General features: G+C 37.4%; 1 protein-coding gene across 1 annotated transcript; it reads right to left on the bottom strand.

Moving 5' to 3' along the window:
- Positions 1-8,123: 8,123 nt before the first annotated feature.
- LOC127442152 (transmembrane protein 53-like) lies at positions 8,124-21,807 on the bottom strand. The gene is made up of 3 exons (XM_051699997.1): positions 21,606-21,807; positions 21,277-21,380; positions 8,124-11,921 (listed from the first exon to the last, which is right to left on the bottom strand). Exons 1-3 carry the CDS (start codon positions 21,658-21,660, stop codon positions 11,223-11,225), a joined length of 858 nt encoding a protein of 285 aa, XP_051555957.1. The 5' UTR covers positions 21,661-21,807; the 3' UTR covers positions 8,124-11,222.
- Positions 21,808-22,071: the final 264 nt, after the last annotated feature.

Below are 22,071 nucleotides of genomic sequence, written 5' to 3'. Positions count from 1 at the left end.
CCCCCTCAGTCAAATTAAACCCCACGTTTGCTACCAGTTTCAATCTTTCAAACTATACACCACTGAGACACACATAAGCTCTCAACCAAGTGCACCACTAATGTAGCATCGTAATGTCACATGGTTTATTTTGTACATCTAATTCGACAGTGCTTTTAACAGGAGCCCGCTGCTTGTCACATGCGATGGATGTGAAGAGCCGGAGATGTTCTCTTGAAGTGGCCCTGTGAAGCGGAGTCACTTTGAACAATCTTGCTCAACCCATGCTCTGAGAGGTGCCGTTCACACTCTGAGGGCCTCTCTCTCTCCTCTCACCCTTTCTTCTTCATTTCTCCTCCATCACAAAAGTGGAAACTTGGAAGGGGGCTTGGAGGCAGGGGAGGAAGAACTTGGTTGCAAACCTAGTCCAACTGAAACCCCTTCTCTTGTTTCTAAGTGTCCAATTCCTCGACTTACACACCAGGGAAGCTTTTCAAGTTTGTCAAAGCGGAGATGACTTTGGTCATGTCTCTCACAGGCTTTTATCCTGAGTGGGAGGGGGCCTGACGCTCGATGTTCGTTTCAGTAGGATGCTTTGCTCATTAGTGGAAGAGGGAGCGACTTAAAGCTCTAACACAACATGTCTTGTCTGAAACAGGTGTGGAGGAAAAGGCCAGAGGGCCAGAATGGCTCCTGCAGGCTTACTTTATAAGCGCTGTGGGTTTGTGTGCCAAAAAAGTGGGGGAGTGAAGGAGACAGAAGGACAAACATGGGCTGATCTGATGTGTCTGTTTCCTGACACCAGACATTCAAAGCTGGAAAACAAAAGATGACACAAACACAGTCGATTTAAGAGGAAGGAACGAACTGAGACTTTGGCTTATGTTTAACCTCTAAACCTGAGACACCACATAAAATACAACACTGTTGACACAACCAGTTTTAGGAAGGATAGGTCATAACCCAGACATGGGCAACAGTGCTTTGTAATTGACTGAGCTGTAAGTATCTACAGTTCAAAAACACATCTGCAGATAAGTGTTATGCTTCAATGCAAGGATTATACACTGCATATTTATAATATATATATATATATATATATATATATATATATATATATATATATATATATATATATATATATATATAATATACAGTAAATTAATATACTGTATTATTTGTTATATTATAATTACAAGATCAGTGTTATGGTTCAATAAGACATACAGTATATACACTATATATTTATATATAATATAAAATAAAATATATACTGTGTTATTATTTTAATATTACAAATATATATTAGTAGTCCATGTTAAGAATGACTTATACTTACCTTCACATTTAGGTAAGGTGCATAGTATGTTAAATAAAATTATTATAAATTCACTATTTGGTAGGTAGTTTTTTTATTTACGTCTTATGAAATATTGGATCTACTTGGGATTTCTGGACTATCTGATAACTTAGCAGTCATGACAGATTTGCCCGTTTCCCCCTGGATAAGGGCAACAATATCATATCAGATAATACTCTTCAGAAATGGACCATGAACATAACTGAGTGCATGGCAATTGTATATGGCAGTATATCTTCACAAGTGATCTATCTCAGTTATCCAAAAGGCAGTGCATGTAGAAACAGATGTACGATTTGACATTAAACTCAAAGTAAAAGAGGGTGACAGTCACAAATTCCCAAACAGATTTAGAAAATTCACAGACATCCCCCTCTACGTTTGATGGCTATTGACTGTAAATGCCACTGCTGCAGGTTACCTTTTTTTAAAGTCATACTTCAAATTAAAAAGAAATATAGTATATAATAATAGAATAAAATAAATTTTTAAAACTCTGTTTTATGTTCTCAAAAGCAATACCAGATTAGCAAGATAATAATTTGCAACTGATAAAAATTGTAGCATACTATCATTGAAATACAATAAAATATATGTGTATTGAATTATTTAATGTAAATCAGTCACTTTTATTATTTACATTATAAAGAGATTTAAGGTTTTTTTTTTTTTAGAGCTGAACATCTATCTCTGACCTGACCGATTCGGTAACTGCACTGAATAAATAAGGGAAGTAAAAGTCAAACCACAGGACTTTCACTTTTGTGTGTTAAGGAAAGTGCATTCTAAGGGGTTTTGTTAGACACAAAATTAGAGCTTTCTTTGTGATTTACTGTGCTGTTTTGCTAATCGAGATAATTTTTCAGGCTCTAGTTCAACAGCTACTTTGGCTGACACTGCCATCTGTTGTTCAATACAAGGAAATAACACAGAGAGCTACAGCACTGAAACAAGTGTAAAGCGGAAAATTCTGTCTTGATGAATTTATCTTATGTTGTTCTAAGCCCATATGACTTTCTTTCTTCTGGGAAAGAATATCCAAGGTTCTCTGTCCCTGGTCACCATTCACTGTCATTGTAAGGATTACAATAAAACTGAATGGTGACAAAGCAGCTTGGATATTTTGCTAAATATCTAATTTTGTGTTTTATTGAAGAAATTATTGGGGTTCGGAAAGACATGCGGGTGAGTGAGGTTAAGGTTCAAAGATATAACACAGTATAAAATAAAGTTTAAAATAAAGATCAAATTGATTTACTCATAGTGAGTAAATAAAAACAGAATTTTCATTTTTGGGTGAACTATCCCTGTAATATGTTAAATACTGTGAAAAGCCTGAAGATGTAATGACAGAAATAGCGTAACTGAAGAAAAATCTCATGTAAATTTTAAAAGCACAATTACAATATATTTTTTAAGAGAAAACTCTTTGCCACAGTTTTGGCCTTAACAGTGAACACTAAAAATGTGTCTTGTCTGCCAAATGCCACTATTTTAAATCATTAAACTCTGGGCAAGCTTGCTGTGTGGGCATTTAGATTCCCATAATATTCAGTGGCTGACAGCAGCCATTTCCATGGACGAGAGGGCTGAAGAGGCCTGTTGACCCCTTTCCCACCACAATCTTCCCTCATCACACTGTGCGACTTCATTAACTCTCAGGGCAATTTCAGGACTTTTTTCCAGGCATTGCCATTATACAGTGTGCTGACTATTACACATGCCTGCTTTTAAAAAGAAATCCAATGACAAAGTTCTGTGAAAACCAAAAGGCCAGACTTTTCTTTTAACCCCAAATTTATTATTTTTTGTTTTTATTTTTTTCACCCTCTAGACTAGAATAGCACATCAGACATGAGGAATAATTTTACTTATCTTACACTTAAGTATTTGGCATACAAATTCCTCACATATTAGGAAGTATATAGTTTGAGCCTTGAAAACAATTCATTTTTACATTCAGTAAAAAATAAAAAAGGACATTTAGCATTCTCAAACACAACTCTCAGCGGAAAGGAGAGACATAGGTTTGGGGAGCGGGAAATGGTAAAAGAAAATGGTAAGTATATCATGGAGAAATGCTGCCCTCCACTGAAACTAATGTGATATAGCTGAAGACAGGCCTTCAGCAAACTGTGGTTCACAGCATATAAACCCTGCTGGAAAAAGAAAACCTAGGCTAGTATGCTGGCATTCCAGCTTGATCAGACTGGTCTGGTTTGCTGTTCAGGATGGGAGATGAGCTGAAGACCAACTTTGTCGGGTTGGGAGACCAGTTTATACCAGCAGTAAACTATCTTAGGCTGGTTTAACATTTTTTTCTGCAGGAAAGACATTAAGAAAAATAAGGGGAAATTCATTCTTCCACATTAATTAATTTTTTTTTCCCCACTGTAGCTTTCTTTAGTGATGCAGTCTAACCTAAATGAATTAAAACCAATAGGACATAAAACATATGCTGCCTTTATGTGCAGTTTGGAGCTTCAAAAGTCTGGTCACCATTCACTTGCATTGAATTGTATAGAAGTTTCATTTTTGGGTGAATTATCCCTTAACAATTCTAGATTGAGAATGAATAATTTCCCAAGTTCACTGGTCATATAGTCCTGGAGTGCATCCCCTCAGCTGCTTATATTTCCTTGGGATATGATTAGCAACTTACATTTGGAACTTAATTTTAAATAGAAATTCACCATTGACAGTTAAATTAGGTTTCTATAAGCTTAAAGGTGCACAGTAATTTTTTCCTCATTAAAAATGTTTAACTCCTAAAGACATGAATTGTAATTTTGCAAAATATACAGAGGAAATCATGACCACTCACATTAAAATGAAGACCCCAGTCATATCAGTAACCTTATAAAAGCTGTTTTATTCTACATGTAGAGGGTCCGCACATGGGGGCTGCCATGGTAGAATCACATGACCAGCCAAATACTACTCGCTTGATCTCAGTAACTGTCCTGTTATTTGACACTTTCACTCCTCGATTAATGTATTTATGTCTGACTGTGAATACTACATTTCTACAAAGGCATCTGAAACTGAAAACTACTGATTTTAAATTATGCTGCATCCAAGCCACTAGGTGTCAATGTAAATCCAAGATGACACAAAGACAAAAGTTACTGAGTGCAACTTTAAGCTATTAGCTATTCTCAATGAATATCTTGTATCTTTGGAAAAAAAACTTTTAATAACAGCTGCATTTAAACATTAATCTGTCTTTTATACTCTCTCTGTTTACAGTAAATCTTAGTATCATGTAGTCATTTCCTGTAAGATGAAGTTGCTCTTTGAACACCTATATCAAGAAAACACTTTTTTTTTTTCACAGACAACATGTTACATAACATAAACATACATACAGGGGGGATACATACAAAATTATAGTTTACCTAAAAACTTTTAAGAGTAAGGGATTTTCTTTTAGCTTTCTTGTTGGAGGACATTTTCAGAAGGGAAGATAACAAAAGTCCAATGCAAAACATTTTGGATTGGGTTTGAATTTGAGGTACCTTCCTTTATGGATATAGTATTTATTCATCATACAAATAACATGTAACACATTATCTAACACCTTATTATCAGTTTCATAATTATGAAAAAGTATAATTGTGATAGAAAAATTACCATCTGGTAAAATATAAGATATAAAGAGGACGAGATGTGAGACCAAAATGTTTTGGAGTAAGGGCAAAAGTAAAATAAATAGGGACGTTTTTCTTCCTCTTCCAAACAAAAAGATCACATCGGGGAAATGTCACCATTAAATTTACTGTAAAAGGTATTTATTACAGTGGTAATAATGATGAATAATTTTGAAATAAACATCCCTAATTTTGCTATGAAATAAAAAATTGTTGGTTACTGACCAAATCTTGCACCCTATCTTAGGAATTTGAGTTAACCATTTGCTATAGGCTTTCGGAATATTACTATAATTAGCAGTTATAACGTTTCCTATTAAATGGTTAGTACATTTAAGACTCAAAATACTAATCCCTTGAATAGATGGTAGAGGAATATTCCAATTCATTTCACAGTACAATTTGTCATATTTTACTTAAAGAATCAAATTGGGAGGAATACTCATTGTAACTTTAACAAAGTCCTGTCTATCAGCTTTTACTCCACATTTTCTTTCAAAACTTTCCTATGAAAATATTTCCCCATTTTCATTTAACAAATCTGAAATAAAAACAATCTTCTGATTAAACTAATCTGGGAAGAAAATCGATTTTTGATGTGATAAAATATATGGATTATTCCAGATAATATGAGGTGAAACATTGTGCTTAAAGATCAGCTTTCTTGACTCATGGGCTTGCTTGTCATAATTAGATAACTTCAAAGGGAGCCTTGTACATTAAAATCACATGAAAGTAACAGATGCAGAGTACCACATTTCTTAAAGATCATATTAGGAATCCAAAACCAAATAGAGTTTCCACTGATACATTTTTTAAGCCAATTAACTTTTAAAACCTGATTTAGAGTATGAAAGTTTAAGACCTCCTTCTAAATATGGCTTAGTAACAGACTTCCTATTAGTGCATTCAACCTTGTTTTTCCAAATGAATTTAACGAGAAGCGAATCAATTGCTTTAAAAGTAATAGGGTCGACATAAAGAGATATAGCAGGATAAACAAAATGGGAAATTCCTTCAGTCTTAGAGAGCAAAACTCTCCCGTAATCTGTAAGATCTCTCTGTAGCCACATATTAGGTATCTTTATGGCAACCTCTAGTTTAGGATTAAAATTTGAAGTAATTCTTTCATGAACTGATTTACTTAAACAGATACTAAGATATTTAACTGTACCTTTTACCTGGATTCCATTTATAGAGGGCACATTTTAATCATGTATGAACATTATTTCAGTTTGTCTGTATTATGAGCCTAGATGCTTTAGAAAAGTTATTTAATTCCGAATTATGGAGCACACCTGAAATTGATCCCTTAAAAAAATGCAGGTGTCATCAGCTAATTGATTTATGAATAATGTTTTTTCATGAATTTGAATTCCCTCAATACCTGAGCAATAAACAACATATAAATGTAATATTTCTGCAGTCAATAAAAATAAAAAGGGAGATATGGGGCATCCTTGTCTAATGCCTCTATTAATACTAAAATGGGATGAAGTACCATTGACAAGAGATACACAGCTATTTATGCCATTGTATAATGTTTTAATCACACGGATGAAATTACCCCCAAATTCAAATTTTTCTAATCCCCTAAAAATAAAATTATGTTCAACTGTGTCAAATGCTTTAAAGAAATCCAAAAAAAGAATAAGAGCATCCCTATTTATCCAGCCTGATCTCACATAAAATTCGGCAAGTGTGTGCTGATTTTTCTTTAGCTGAAATCGGTATACGTTGACCGAATTTGAAAACACCACCTCCAGAGGCTAAAGCTTTAAGTGTTTCAGAGCATATAAACAAGTGTGACATCCATTTATATCCTGGAGAGTTCACTAGAAGTCATTTGTAAAAATAATTGTTTTCAGCTGAACAGTGTGTAAAACAGTGAAGAGAAATGCTTATTTTATTTAATCTAACCCCCAACCAAAACCCAAATCTAACCCTAACCATTAGTAGAAACAAAATGCAACGTTAGGGATCAAAATGCAACCTCCTTATCAGGCTCGTGATTGTTTAAACAAACATGATTACTTCCTTGTTTGAATGGGGATTGAACTGTGGTCTCCCATACAACTGACACAGCGCACTAACAGTCATGCCACAAGGGGAAGTAATGGTTGTTGAGCCGTTCCAAATATGTCCGATGTCAGCATATGTCGGCATACTGTTGCCGATCCTAGGGTACCGGAACTTTCGGAAACAGCATACTGACTTCCCATTTGATCATGTTGATTTATCGTCTCAGAATAATCGAACAAGTCTAAAATAAGGCGAATATTATTTGATATATGAAATTTGTTTCTTAAAACCTAACTGTGATTCTGAAATTATTTCTTCTAAACACATTTTAAGATGGTTCGAGAATATACTTGCCAAAAGTTTGTAATCTATGTTTAGGAGGGATGTAAGTCTCCAATTATCTAAGAAATTGTTATTTTTATTAGGTTTTGGAATAAACACAATAAGACCTTATTTCATAGTGTGGGCCATTTCTTCCTGTTCAGTGCATTCCTTCAAAGCGTCATAAAGTAAATCCTTTATGTTTTCACAAAAGACTCTCAAAAGGTAGGCTATTGGGTCCAGGTGATTTGTTCCTAGGAAATTTGGCAATGATACAGTCCAACTCTTCCAATGTTAGAAGTCTGTCACAAATTTCTTTACTATTACCACAAATTTGGGAAATGAATGGAGAGACCTTATTTAAAAAAACATGTCGGCTTCTAAATTATCAAAAGCTGAGGAGTACAGTTTTTACTGAAAATTGAGGACAAATTGAGAGATACGTTTGCTACAGGAAGTAAGAACATAATCAACATAAAGCTGTTAAATTTTACATTTTTGCCCCCATTGCTTTTCAAGGTTGAAAAAAATAGGCCTTATTTTTTTTCCCCAAAATTCAAGCCATTTAGCCCTGGATCTTACAAATGCTCCCTTTGCTTTCTCAAGATAAATAGAATTTAACTCTTCTTGTAAAGAGTATAGTCATATGGTCTTCCTCAGAGATTTGAACTTTTATTAAAAGATCTGATATATTTTTGAGTAAAGCTGCAATTTTCTTTGCTTTCTCTGAAGAGACTTTTCTGCTGAAAGATATAGAATATTTTCTACATTCAAATTTCCGAATCTCCCATTTTGAAATATAGGATACATCCTATCTTGCTTTGATCTTAATAATTATATTCTTTATGCCTGTACAATATGACTCATTAAGAAACAGGGTACCGTTTAGCTTCCAATAACAAGGATTATAAGAACTAGATTTTTGGGCTTTCAAGGTCATATCAATGCAACAATGATCAGTTAGTGACGAAGGAGTGCACGAGACAGAAATCAAAAGAGGGATCAATGAAACAGCAACTAGCCATAAATCGATATGAGATTTTAGGGTTAGATCTGTTTTAAACCAAGTACATTTTGTTGAATCTGGATATAAAAATCTCAATGCATCAATTAAGTCCAGAGTATGACAGAAATCACAAATAATAGGATTAACAGCGTTTTGACTCATTCTCAGAGGATATGAGTCTTCAAGATAATTAGGGGCTTCATTAAAATCTCCGGCAATAATTATTAAGGCAGAGGGAAATTTTCTAAGTTTATCAAGAACCAAAGAGATTTATGCCATGAGAGTAGAGTTCAAATCAGCTCTATTAAAACCATACGCATTAACTAAAACTGAATAGGAATCATCCATTTGTATTACTGATAATAACCATCTTCCTTCAAGAAAAGCAGCAAACTCAACAACTGTGCCACTGAATTTTTTTCCCAAAGAGAATAGCAACACCTTCTGCATAGTGAGTTTCATGACTAAATAATGCATTGGCTCCCCATTGATTTTGCCAGAATGTCTCATCCTCCTTACATGAATGAGTCTCTTGCATAAAATACACATCCCTTTTATATGACATACAAAACAAAAATACAGACTTTCTTTTAGTTAAATGTCGTATCATTCAGTGAAAAACAAAGAAAATTACTTGATAACATCAATGAACTAGAACTAGGTTAAACAGTAATAAAGTTCAACTTGCAACCAAAAGGAAGATGGAAAAAAAACATTGAGCTGACTCAGCTTCTAATATTTGTATCACATTTAGAAAGAAACAACTTATTTCTCAGAAGCACAGGGCGATGAATAATTATCCTGAGATATTTTTACAGTTTACATAAGCAAATGCACTTCTGAAACCAGTATTTTTGCCTTCTCTTGCTTACTTCACCAGGGGTCATAGTCTGTTACATTCTTCCTTCATGTTCAATGACAAGTCCTTCAAAAGAGTAATGTTGTTCTGCTGAAGGAAGTCGGATGATTTGGGATCTCTCCAGATCTTGTCACGGATGCTACGTGAATTGAACTGGACAATTATGTGACGGGAGCAGACAGTGGTAGATTTAGGGCCAAGTCTGTGCACAATGTCCACAGAACTAGCGAGAGATGATGCAGAATCTGGTGAAACTTTGCCAAAGATGTCCGTGATAACTTCCTTGATGTTCTCGTTGTCTGTTTCAGGGACACCTGCAAATTCCATCTGCGTTTAAATTCATCCAACTCCAAGCATGTCTGCCAAGGAGCTTAATTTTCTTTCATAAAAGTAGCTGCCACACTGTCAAGAGAAGTGACCCTCTTTGTGATGTTCTCAATTTATTTGCCAATGAACTTCATCGATGTGGTAAGTGAACAAATTGAGGTTGTTCTCTTGAATGGAATTTTCCACAGACTGTAGTCTCACCAATTATTCTTCTTGCATTTTGCCAATCACAGAAAGAATGACAGAGTTTGGCACATAATCCTGTAATGCCACATGAGATTTTTGGCAACTGGAAGCTTATCAGGGGTTTCAGGCAATATAATGTATAACATCAGCTAAATCTCAATCGACACTTTTAGCATAGTCATGGTGCTTTATGGCTCTTGCCTGAGAGAGATGCTTGATGGTTGTTCCCGGTTTGTTAGTACTTGAAGTCAGAGGATTTCTGTTGTTCGAATTTTTAGCCGAACGTTTGCCCATGCTGCGTATAGTATCTCAAAAATAACAACGTAAGTTAGCTATGACAATACAAGTATAAAATCTCATATTACGACTGTGTAAAACTGAGTTTTGCTCATTTAGCTCAGGAGCCATACACCGAAGATGTTAACACGGCACCATCTTGCGCACCCACATCAAGAAAACACACTTAAGCAATGTAAGCAACCTGACCAATCAGACAAAAACAAAGTAATCAGTTCATGATGCACTCCAATAAGCAATGTTCATCTGTCTAAACAGATACATAAACTCCTCTCTTCCTCTTTCCTATCAGTGGCTCTGTATATATGAAGTGCCACAGAGGGCTTTCAAGAGACACAAATGCCTCGCTTTGAAATGCCAGATATGACAGTCGGAGACATGCTATGAGAATCTCTGCCTGGCCAACTTGAAGCCCTCCTGATAACAAACTGGCTGACTGTCAGATGACAAAGGCCAATATTACCTGCCTGGAAGTGAAATATCTCTCCATGATAAATACGAAAGTAGACAGGGCACTGTATTTCTGTAAAAAAATATTCTTGGATATGCAAAAGAGAGAATTATGTTAAATGCATTATTTTAAAATTTGCTCCTCAAGTATACTGTAATAGAAGAGGTCTCTGTAAAGATTAAAATAATATTGGCCTATAATCTGTAAAAAATAAAAATAAAAAAATGACACAATGCCAACTCAACCCCAGTTTTTGTGTTTGTTAATACTGGATAGTGTCCAGTACAAAGAAGCATTGTTACTCAATGGAGGTGTTTGTCACTGTACAATAACAGTGGCCTGACGGTCATAGCAGTTCAAGCTGAACCATCGCACTGATTTGCTTTCGAAGGCAGAATCTATTCGATTTTTAGTTAAAAGACGCTTTTATTTAAGGAAGGCACATTAGTCAAATACATAAACGTATTCATTCACAGTTTCTAAATACACAAATTTACTAATTCACAATGTCTAAAAATGTGAAATAATGTAACATATCAATAACCGCTAAATTACAATTTAATTCACAGCATAAGACAAATACAGAAGAGATTAGGGTGCAATTGTCACCCCATTAAAACTTCATTTAGGGTTTAAGATAAGTTTAATTTATTAAACAGCAGTGCTTTATTTTATTTCACTAATAAGATATGCACATGTACATTTACAGTGTGTATACAGTATTTACGACTTATATTTTTAAGGGTAAGTCAAGAGCTCTATAATTACTGGTGCACATGGAGCCGTCTTTTTGCCAAGGTCTCCACTGAAGCAGTCATGCAGCGGGTCAGAAATGTCCTGCACCTGTTGGAATAGTCCTCTGGGCAGTCTCTGTATAGACTCACATGGGCAGGGGTTATAAAATCAAAGCTTTCAACGGTCAGCCCTTTCTCCCACAATGCCTTAACCATCTTCTCCACATCTTTGTATCTGATCACCCTGTCTGCTCTAGAATAGAGATACATCTGAGGCCAAGGGGCTGGATGCTCCATCATGGCATCATAGTGGTTCTTGTGAAAGTACTTGGTCACAGGATACAGGACAATCCTGAGAAGCACAACCATCACAGCAAACAGTGCTAGGAGGAGGTACTGCAGTAGCACATTGACTTTGGACCTTAAGGTGGTTTTGAGAGCTCGGAGGGCACCTATAACATTTTGACTACCTGGGGCACTGTCCACAACTGTGCCCACTATGCAAAGAGTGCTAAACTGCTTGTGACAGTGCAATAACTCAACAATGTAGCGATAGAGCATGAAGCCACCATTGCTGAACACATGGAAGAAAACTGGGTTGTTCTCAACCTCATAGTCATACAGAAGTTCAAGTAATTTGTGAGCAGTGCTTTGGAGTTCCTTGTATCCGAATGATTCTGAAATAAAAATGGTCTTCAATGGAGCCGTGCAACGCACAGTCACACATCCCTGAAAGGAAATGAGAAGCTGTTACTGGTGTATCTTATGCAGTGGAGTCCAAAAGCCTAAACCAATAGTGAAATATTTCTATTTTGCATTGTTCTAATTTAATTTTTTTTTTATTAATTACATATTATATTATTAGCATATCAATTTAAGTGAAAAGTTGAATCATTGTACAATTATCCTTAATATAAAAAATTAACATATGTCCCATTTTTTCATGACAACATGCACTCTAGCTGTATGTAAATATGGAAAAGTGTGAAATATGGATGTGTGAAACTACCGACTTCACATCAAAATAACAGTTTGATTCAAAATAACAGTTTGATTCAAAATAAAAGCTTGACATGTGAAATTTAAGAAACTGCAACAGTAATATATTACTAGTGTTTAGTACATTTTATTATTATTATTATTATGTTGAACCTATATCTCACAAACAAGAGTGCTGTTGTACTAAATAGAAGTTTTCATCAATGTTTTCATTTATAATGTGAGGCTCTGTTGTGCAGCACTTTATTTGACATAAAACAAGACCAATGCTGTGTTTTAGATTATGTTGTGAGGATCTTCATTAAAGCACTACATTTAAAAAAATAAATAAATAAATAAATAAATAAATAAAAAGGGTGGGGGGTTGGTTTCTTTTCATTTGATTGAAATTTGGATTAATATGCTTAGGCACATTTTGATGATAGAATTGAATTAAACTTTAAAACATCGTATTCAGAAGGAAAAAATGGGAAAATGTAGGTTTCACAGGGTCCTACTTAAAAAAGTGGCACTTTCGAACTTGAAGCAATATTTACTTAATTGAGAAACACTCAAAGGAAACATGCTATTACAGTGCATCCGGAAAGTATTCACAGCGCTTCAATTTTTCCACATTTTGTTATGTTACAGCCTTATTCCAAAATGGATTAAATTCATTATTTTCCTCAAAATTCTACAAACAATACCCCATAATGACAATGCGAAAGGAGTTTGTTTGAAATCTTTGCAAATTTATTAAAAATAAAAAAACGAAAAAAATCACATGTACATAAGTATTCACAGCCTTTGCCATGACACTCAAAATTGAGCTCAGGTCCATCCTGTTTCCACTGATCATCCTTGAGATGTTTCTACAACTTGATTGGAGCCCACCTGTGGTAAATTCAGTTGATTGGACATGATTTGGAAAGGCACACTCCTGTCTATATAAGGTCCCACAGTTAACAATGCATGTCAGAGCACAAACCAAGCCATGAAGTCCAAGGAATTGTCTGTAGACGTCCGAGACAGGATTGTATCGAGGCACAGATCTGGGGAAGGGTACAGAAAAATGTTTGCAGCATTGAAGGTCCCAATGAGCGCAGTGGCCTCCATCATCCGTAAATGGAAGAAGTTTGGAACCACCAGGACTCTTCCTAGAGCTGGCCGCCCGGCCAAACTGAGCAATCGGGGGAGAAGGGCCTTAGTCAGGGAGGTGACCAAGAACCCGATGGTCACTCTGACAGAGCTCCAGCATTTCTCTGTGGAGAGAGGAGAACCTTCCAGAAGAACAACCATCTCTGCAGCACTCCACCAATCAGGCCTGTATGGTAGAGTGGCCAGACGGAAGCCACTCCTCAGTAAAAGGCACATGACAGCCCACCTGGAGTTTGCCAAAAGGCACCTGAAGGACTCTCAGACCATGAGAAACAAAATTCTCTGGTCTGATGAAACAAAGATTGAACTCTTTGGCCTGAATGTCAAGCGTAATGTCTGGAGAAAACCAGGCACTGCTCATCACCTGGCCAATACCATCCGTACAGTGAAGCATGTTGGTGGCAGCATCATGCTGTGGGGATGTTTTTCAGCGGCAGGAACTGGGAGACTAGTCAGGATCGAGGGAAAGATGAATGCAGCAATGTACAGAGACATCCTTGATGAAAACCTGCTCCGGAGCGCTCTGGACCTCAGACTGGGGCGAAGGTTCATCTTCCAACAGGACACTGACCTTAAGCACATAGCCAAGATAACAAAGCAGTGGCTATGGGACAAATCTGTGAATGTCCTTGAGTGACCCAGCCAGAGCCCAGACTTGAACCCGATTGAACATCTCTGGAGAGATCTGAAAATGGCTGTGCACCGACGCTCCCCATCCAACCTGATGGAGCTTGAGAGGTCCTGCAAAGAAGAATGGTAGAAACTGCCCAAAAATAGGTGTGCCAAGCTTGTAGCATCATACTCAAAAAGACTTGAGGCTGTAATTGGTGCCAAAGGTGCTTCAACAAAGTATTGAGCAAAGGCTGTGAATACTTATGTACATGTGATTTTTTTCGTTTTTTTATTTTTAATAAATTTGCAAAGATTTCAAACAAACTTCTTTCACGTTGTCATTATGGGGTATTGTTTGTAGAATTTTGAGGAAAATAATGAATTTAATCCATTTTGGAATAAGGCTGTAACATAACAAAATGTGAAAAAAGTGAAGCGCTGTGAATACTTTCCGGATGCACATTATTTACTGAACTGAGCTGCGACACTCCATTTCCCAGTTCTGCTCAAAAATCCTTGGTTACCTTTAGCAACTTTACTTCCATTAACCCTGTATCCTTCTCTGCATCATTTCAAACACCTTTCCGTACAGAAGTCATGCAACTTTCCTGTCCAACTGACATCCTCACTAGCTACAACATGACCATCTCAAGTGCCCTTGATTTTCATGCCCCTCTTAAAAGTAGATGTGTACCCTCCACTCACTCGTCTCCCTGGAACACACATGAATTATGTGCTCTTAAAGCTACGCCTTGAGCGTCTTTACAAGAAAACTGGTCTATCTGTTCGCCTAACCACCTATAATGACCATATACAGGCATACAAATCAGCATTAAATGATGCACGCTCTCTTACTTTTCATCCATTATCAATAACACATCTTCTAGATCCAAAACACTTTTTTCTACTGTCAATAAACTGCACCCCTCATTTCAGCCTCTACTGAACTCTGTCAGTCATTTCTTCACTCATTTCAGAATAAAATCAACTCTATTTACAAACTTTTACCTTCTACTGGTCCTCCTGATCCACTTCAGGATTTTCTCACAAACCAGATTGGCACTTTTACTGATTTCACCACCACCACCCCATCTACAGTTTATTAGCAAATTGAATTCTACTTCCTGCCAGCTTGATCCTGCATCCACTGCCTTGCTTAAACAATGTCTGCCTGTTATCTCTGTGCCTATTTCCCGCCTTATCAACATAATATTTAGTACTGGCTTTGTCCTTCCAGAACTGAAAACTGCAGCTGTCACTCCAGTCTGGCCTAGACCCCACCGATCTTCAAAATTACCACCCTATTTCGGATCATCCTTTTTTATCTAAAGTTATGGAGAAAGTGGTTGCATCTCAGCTTCTCTCGTATTTGGCAACACACAATCTCTTTGAGTGTTTTCAATCTGGTTTTCGTCCTCTACACAGCACTGAGACTGCACTCATCAGAGATGTTAACGATCTACTGATGGCTGCGGACTCTGTAGCTATCACTTTCCTGGTCCTTTTAGACATCAGTTCTGCTTTTGACACTCTCTCACATAGCATAATCATCACTAGGCTCTCTGCAATTGGCATCTCAGGCACTGCTCTGTCCTGGTTCATTTCTTACCTCTCTGGCCACCAACACTACATTTCTATTCGTCAGTCAACTTCTGTTACTGTTTCTCAAGGTGTCCCCCAGGGTTTTGTACTTGGTCCTTTGCTCTTCATCACCTATATGCTTCCCCTAGGTCACATCATTCGCCATCATGGCCTCAACATTCACTGCTATGCTTATGACACTCAACTTTATATCAGCTCTAAGCACATTGCCCCATTCCCCACAAGTTCCCTCTCTGAATGTATTAAGGACATCAACTCATGGATGATCAGTACTTTCTAAAACTCAACACTGATAAAACTGATATACTGATAATTGGGTCTCCAAGTGTTTTATCACATCTCCCTGATCAACTGGTCGTTATAAATGGTGTCGTGGACAGACCCTCCGCTATGGTTCATAACCTTGGCATTATCATTGACCCTACACTCTCTTTCCACGCTCACATCTCCTCTCTCAAAAACTGCTTTCTATCATCTCCATAACATCGTGCAACTTCGCCCCCATTCTTAGCACCAAAGATGCAGAAACTCTTGTTCACACCTTTATTAATTCTCGACTTGACTATTGTAATGCTGTCTTTCCAGCCTTCCGACTAAAACAATAAACAAACTGCAATACATCCAGAATTCAGCAGCTAGGGTTCTCACCTACTCAAAGAAATCCTCTCACATCACTCCCATACTTTGTAAGCTAAACTGGCTGCCTGTCTCCTATCGTATCCAAAACAAAATTTTCTTTACAACATTCAAAGCTTTACATGGTCTTGCCCCCTCATACATCACCGATCTCATCCGCCACTACACCCCATCCTGCTCACACAGTTCATCTGATTTGGGCCTACTATTCATTCCACATTGCAAGCTGACCTCACTTGGTGGTAGGGCTTTTCAGTCCCTCCATGATCACACCTCCATACATGATTTCAAAATCAATTTCAAAACATATCTCTTTGACCTATGCTTCTCTGACTCTTAAAGTATTTTTTTTTTTCATTCATTGTGTTTACTCTTATCCTGTAAAGCGAGCTTGAGTTTGAAGAAAGGCACAATATAAAATAAACGTATTATTATTAAATGCACATAGGTTGTGAGCTCAATGACGGCTGATTTTCTGAGAAAGTGAATCTGATTCAAACTGCTAACCTGAGCTCCTGAGTTCAAACCATCAGTTCTTTTCAGGTGATTCATGAAAATGACCCGGTTCAAATGAGTCAATTGTTCATGACTCGCACTGGGTTTGTTGTTGCGTGCGGTGCAGCGAGCTCGTCAGAAACAGAATGGGTGAAAAGCGGCGCGAGACACACTGGTGGTGCACACTCTAAAGATGTATTCAATAACTCACAAGATAATATCTGACGAAACCGCTTATGAACGCACACAACCTGACTGTCGCCAATGGCGACTAGATTTTAAATTACTGTCGCAATAAATTATTTTGTCACATTTGCGGCCATTTTAGTCGCAGTCTGGAACCCTGATATGTGTGTGTATATACAGGTGCATCTCAATAAATTAGAATGTCGTGGAAAAGTTCATTTATTTCAGTAATTCAACTCAAATTATAAAACTCGTGTATTAAATAAATTCAATGCACACAGACTGAAGTAGTTTAAGTCTTTGGTTCTTTTAATTGTGATGATTTTGGCTCACATTTAACAAAAACCCACCAATTCACTATCTCAAAAAATTAGAATATGGTGACATGCCAATCAGCTAATCAACTCAAAACACCTGCAAAGGTTTCCTGAGCCTTCAAAAAGGTCTCTCAGTTTGGTTCACTAGGCTACACAATCATGGGGAAGACTGCTGATCTGACAGTTGTCCAGAAGACAATCATTGACACCCTTCACAAGGAGGGTAAGCCACAAACATTCATTGCCAAAGAAGCTGGCTGTTCACAGAGTGCTGTATCCAAGCATGTTAACAGAAAGTTGAGTGGAAGGAAAAAGTGTGGAAGAAAAAGATGCACAACCAACCGAGAGAACCGCAGCCTTATGAGGACTGTCAAGCAAAATCGATTCAAGAATTTGGATGAACTTCACAAGGAATGGACTGAGACTGGGGTCAAGGCATCAAGAGCCACCACACACAGACGTGTCAAGGAATTTGGCTACAGTTGTCGTATTCCTCTTGTTATGCCACTCCTGGCGTCTTACCTGGGCTAAGGAGAAGAAGAACTGGACTGTTGCCCAGTGGTCCAAAGTCCTCTTTTCAGATGAGAGCAAGTTTTGTATTTCATTTGGAAACCAAGGTCCTAGAGTCTGGAGGAAGGGTGGAGAAGCTCATAGCCCAAGTTGCTTGAAGTCCAGTGTTAAGGTTCCACAGTCTGTGATGATTTGGGGTGCAGTGTCATCTGCTGGTGTTGGTCCATTGTGTTTTTTGAAAACCAAAGTCACTGCACCCGTTTACCAAGACATTTTGAGCACTTCATGCTTCCTTCTGCTGACCAGCTTTTTAAAGATGCTGATTTCATTTTCCAGCAGGATTTGGCACCTGCCCACACTGCCAAAAGCACCAAAAGTTGGTTAAATGACCATGGTGTTGGTGTGCTTGACTGGCCAGCAAACTCACCAGACCTGAACCCCATAGAGAATCTATGGGGTATTGTCAAGAGGAAAATGAGAAACAAGAGACCAAAAAATGCAGATGAGCTGAAGGCCACTGTCAAAGAAACCTGGGCTTCCATACCACCTCAGCAGTGCCACAAACTGATCACCCCCATGCCACGCCGAATTGAGGCAGTAATTAAAGCAAAAGGAGCCCCTACCAAGTATTGAGTACATATACAGTAAATGAACATACTTTCCAGAAGGCCAACAATTCACTAAAAATGTTTTTTTTTATTGGTCTTATGATGTATTCTAATTTGTTGAGATAGTGAATTGGTGGGTTTTTGTTAAATGTGAGCCAAAATCATCACAATTAAAAGAACCAAAGACTTAAACTACTTCAGTCTGTGTGCATTGAATTTATTTAATACACGAGTTTCACAATTTGAGTTGAATTACTGAAATAAATGAACTTTTCCACGACATTCTAATTTATTGAGATGCACCTGTATATATATATATATATATATATACACCGATCAGCCACAACATTAAAAACCCCCTGCCTAATATTGTGTAGTTCCCCCTCGTGCCACCAAAACAGCACCAACCCGCATCTCAGAATAGCATTCTGAGATGCTAATTTTCTCACCACAATTGCACAGAATGGTTATCTGAGTTACCGTAGACTTTGTCAGTTCGAACCAGTCTGGCCATTCTCTGTTGACCTCTCTAATCAACAAGGCATTTCCGTCCACAGAACTGCTACTCACTGGATGTTTTTTGTTTTTGGCACCATTCAGAGTAAATTCTAGAGACTGTTGTGCACGAAAATCTCAGGATTTTCTCAGGACACAGGAGAAGCACCCCCAGATCATGATCGATCCTCCACCTGGTCGTCTAATGGTTATACGTAGACTTGGAGAGGCCTTCAAGCCACAGTGTCTCAAACCCACTGTGAATTTTGAGTTTCGGTGATGATCTGGGGGTGCTTCAGCAAGGCTGGAATTGGGCAGATTCGTCTTTGTGAACGACGCATGAATCAAGCCACGTACAAGGTTATCCTGGAAGAAACCTTGCTTCCTTCTGCTCTGACAATGTTCCTCAACTCTGAGGATTGGTTTTTCCAGCAGGAAAATGCTCCATGCCACACAGCCAGGTCAATCAAGGTGTTAATGAAGGACCACTGGATCAAGAACCTGTCATGCCCAGCCCAATCTCCAGACCTGAACCCCATTGAAAACCTCTGGAATGTGATCAAGAAGAAGACGGATGGCCACAAGCCATCAAACAAAGACGAACTGCTTGAATTTATGCACCAGGAGTGGCATAAAGTCACCCAACAGCAATGTGAAAGACTGGTAGCTGTGACTGAACATCAGGGTTATTCCAACATATACTGATTTCTGAACTCTTCCTAAGTTAAAATATTAATATTGAGTTGTTTAAAACTGAATATGAACTTGTTTTCTTTGCATTATTCGAGGTCTGAAAACACTGCATCTTTTTTGTTATTTTGACCAGTTGTAATTTTCTGCAAATAAATGCTCTAAATGACAATATTTTTATTTGGAATTTGGGAGAAATGTTGTCAGTACTTTATAGAATAAAACAAAAATGTTCATTTTACTCAAAAACATACCTATAAATAGTAAATCCAGAGAAACTGATAATTTAGCAGTGGTCTCTTAATTTTTTTCCAGAGCTATATACAGTGTATATATATATATATATATATATATATATATATATATATATATATATACATACATACATACAACCGTTAGTTCCGGTCCTCGAATCTGATTGGACGAGAGACATTCCATGAGTACTGATGGTCTCACACCATCAGCACTCCGACGCTTCACTGTGTGCATCACTCCGCTTGTGTTCGTGCTGTTCTAAACTAAAATGTAAGAGCTGTGCATATGTGTTAAGAGCTACTGTATGTGTCTCTTTTTACATGTATTTTTTTTTTTTTTTTTACATTACATATGTTTGCCAGCAGGTGGTGGCAAAAGATCATTTCTGTGTGTAACATGAGCCAGTTAGATGACGTGAAGTGAATCCGTGTCAGCCAGTGTTTACATACAAAAGTGCTCCATGATCGCTTGTATTACTACTAAAGCTAGGAAATAGCCTTAGATAATAGCCTTAAACAGCCTTAAACTAACAACTTCAGCATTACAGCTTATCACAGCTGAGAGACACAACAGACTTATTAATTCCAGAACTCAAGGCGCTTAACCTCTTACCTGAGTTTCCACACTGGAGAGGACGTGCTGTTTAAAATGGCGGAGGACATTGCTGTTTCTATAGTGAATGACTCTTGCACACCAGCTACTGCGAAATAGGGAGAAATACCCCCGCTTGAACGTCTACTTTCCCACTGAGAAAGCTGATCTTCAGAAAGCTGACAGCATCTCTGCTTGGGTGTGGCAACAGGTGCTCGCACACGCTCTGTCTGTCTGTCTGTCTGTCTGTCTGTCTGTCTGTGTCTCTCTCTCTCTCTCTCTCTCTCTCTCTCTCTCACACACACACACACACACACACACACACACACACACACACACACACACATCCATCCTTGTTTATCCAATAAATTGTTACACACAGCCCAAGCTGTGATACTATTTCTGAAGTGACATTTTTTAATTACTAACGAAGGCTTGGACGCATCATTTGGTTTGAACCAGCAACAGCAGATTCTGATCCGTCGCGTAAGAAAGTAGTTCCATGCACAAATGTGTTTTTATGACCATTCTGAATTTTTCCTAATTTTTTTTAATGTACTTGTTCATTGAACTGTTGTATATAAGCAATATCACACTCGCAATCGTGCTATATGGCCCTAAATCAGCACTGATGTAGGGTCATATCGCTCTCTTGCTCATGTGATATTGCTTACATTATATATATATATATATATATATATATATATATATATATATATATATATATATATATACACACACACACCGATCAGCCAAAATCGGGGATATATAAGTATCTTTTTTTTCTTCTTCTTCTTCTTCTTTTTTCTTTTTTACATTTTCCAAATCTAAATCTTTGTTTATTTCCAGGTTTAAATTAGATTTTGAGTCCAATATTTTCAAAGCCAGACTTTTGAACCCCATGGTATATATTTATGTTGTAAGGGCCTTTAATCAAATTTGGGATCTCACCTGTTGATTATAAATTGAGCTATATTTTGCCAGATGTTTGTCTCTGCACCCAGCCCAGCCTAAAAGAATAACCACTGGTTCCTTTGATCCGCGCCAGTGTTTTTCTGTCAACAGAAGAACAATGTGTCCAAGCAACACGAATACAATGACAGATGCACACTTACTTACAGTATTACTGAATCAAAGCCTCAAAAATGGCAAAGTTCCTATTAAAGCTCCCCAATTTAGTTAACGTCTCTACATATCACAGTGTTATAAACATGCAATGCATTTGCACGTACATAAAATATATTAGAGATTAGGGTTTGTTCTGCTGCAGTCAGCCTCACCTGAGATCAGTGCCTCTGGAAATACAATGTTGTAGTCTATACCATCATCCCCCATATTGATAATTATTTTGTCAATCGTCTGACTGCCATTAATAATTCACTTCAAACGAGCCTCTTGCGTCTCACTGCTCTTGTTGTGATGAGACAGTCAGACAAGGGACAGGGGCGTTCACACCAGAGACAGTACAACAGTGATGTAGGCAACATCAGCGTGTCATTGTTTAATACAACATCCGGAGCGTGATTTAAAAGTCACGTTAAAAGTTCAAAATAAAAGTTCGGTTATTCAGTGAAACAGAAGAAAAAGTGTTGTTTGTTCGTTTTTTATGTATGAGAGTGATGCCAACGAGACAATGATTACCATTTAAAGGGATAGCTCACCCAAAAATGGTGTAAAAGTTAAACTAAACAGATGCCACATGCGACTTTTAGATGTTAAAGTGAAAGTGGACTTAAATATTGATCT

This window comes from Myxocyprinus asiaticus, chromosome 6 (assembly GCF_019703515.2).
Source record: "Myxocyprinus asiaticus isolate MX2 ecotype Aquarium Trade chromosome 6, UBuf_Myxa_2, whole genome shotgun sequence".
In the NCBI taxonomy this organism is placed as follows: domain Eukaryota; kingdom Metazoa; phylum Chordata; class Actinopteri; order Cypriniformes; family Catostomidae; genus Myxocyprinus; species Myxocyprinus asiaticus.
This window is presented reverse-complemented; position numbering and strand designations above follow the sequence as displayed.

What these genes read in the sequence shown, in the direction of transcription:
- LOC127442152 (XM_051699997.1), bottom strand. Translation starts at nt 21,660, where the DNA reads ATGGGGGATGATGGTATAGACTACAACATTGTATTTCCAGAGGCACTG. An exon ending in TCCAGAGGCACTGATCTCAG is followed by an intron (nt 21,381 to 21,605) that starts GTGAGGCTGACT and finishes TTCTGTTGACAG; the next exon opens with AAAAACACTGGCGCGGATCA. An exon ending in GCTCAATTTATAATCAACAG is followed by an intron (nt 11,922 to 21,276) that starts GTGAGATCCCAA and finishes ATTTCCTTTCAG; the next exon opens with GGATGTGTGACTGTGCGTTG.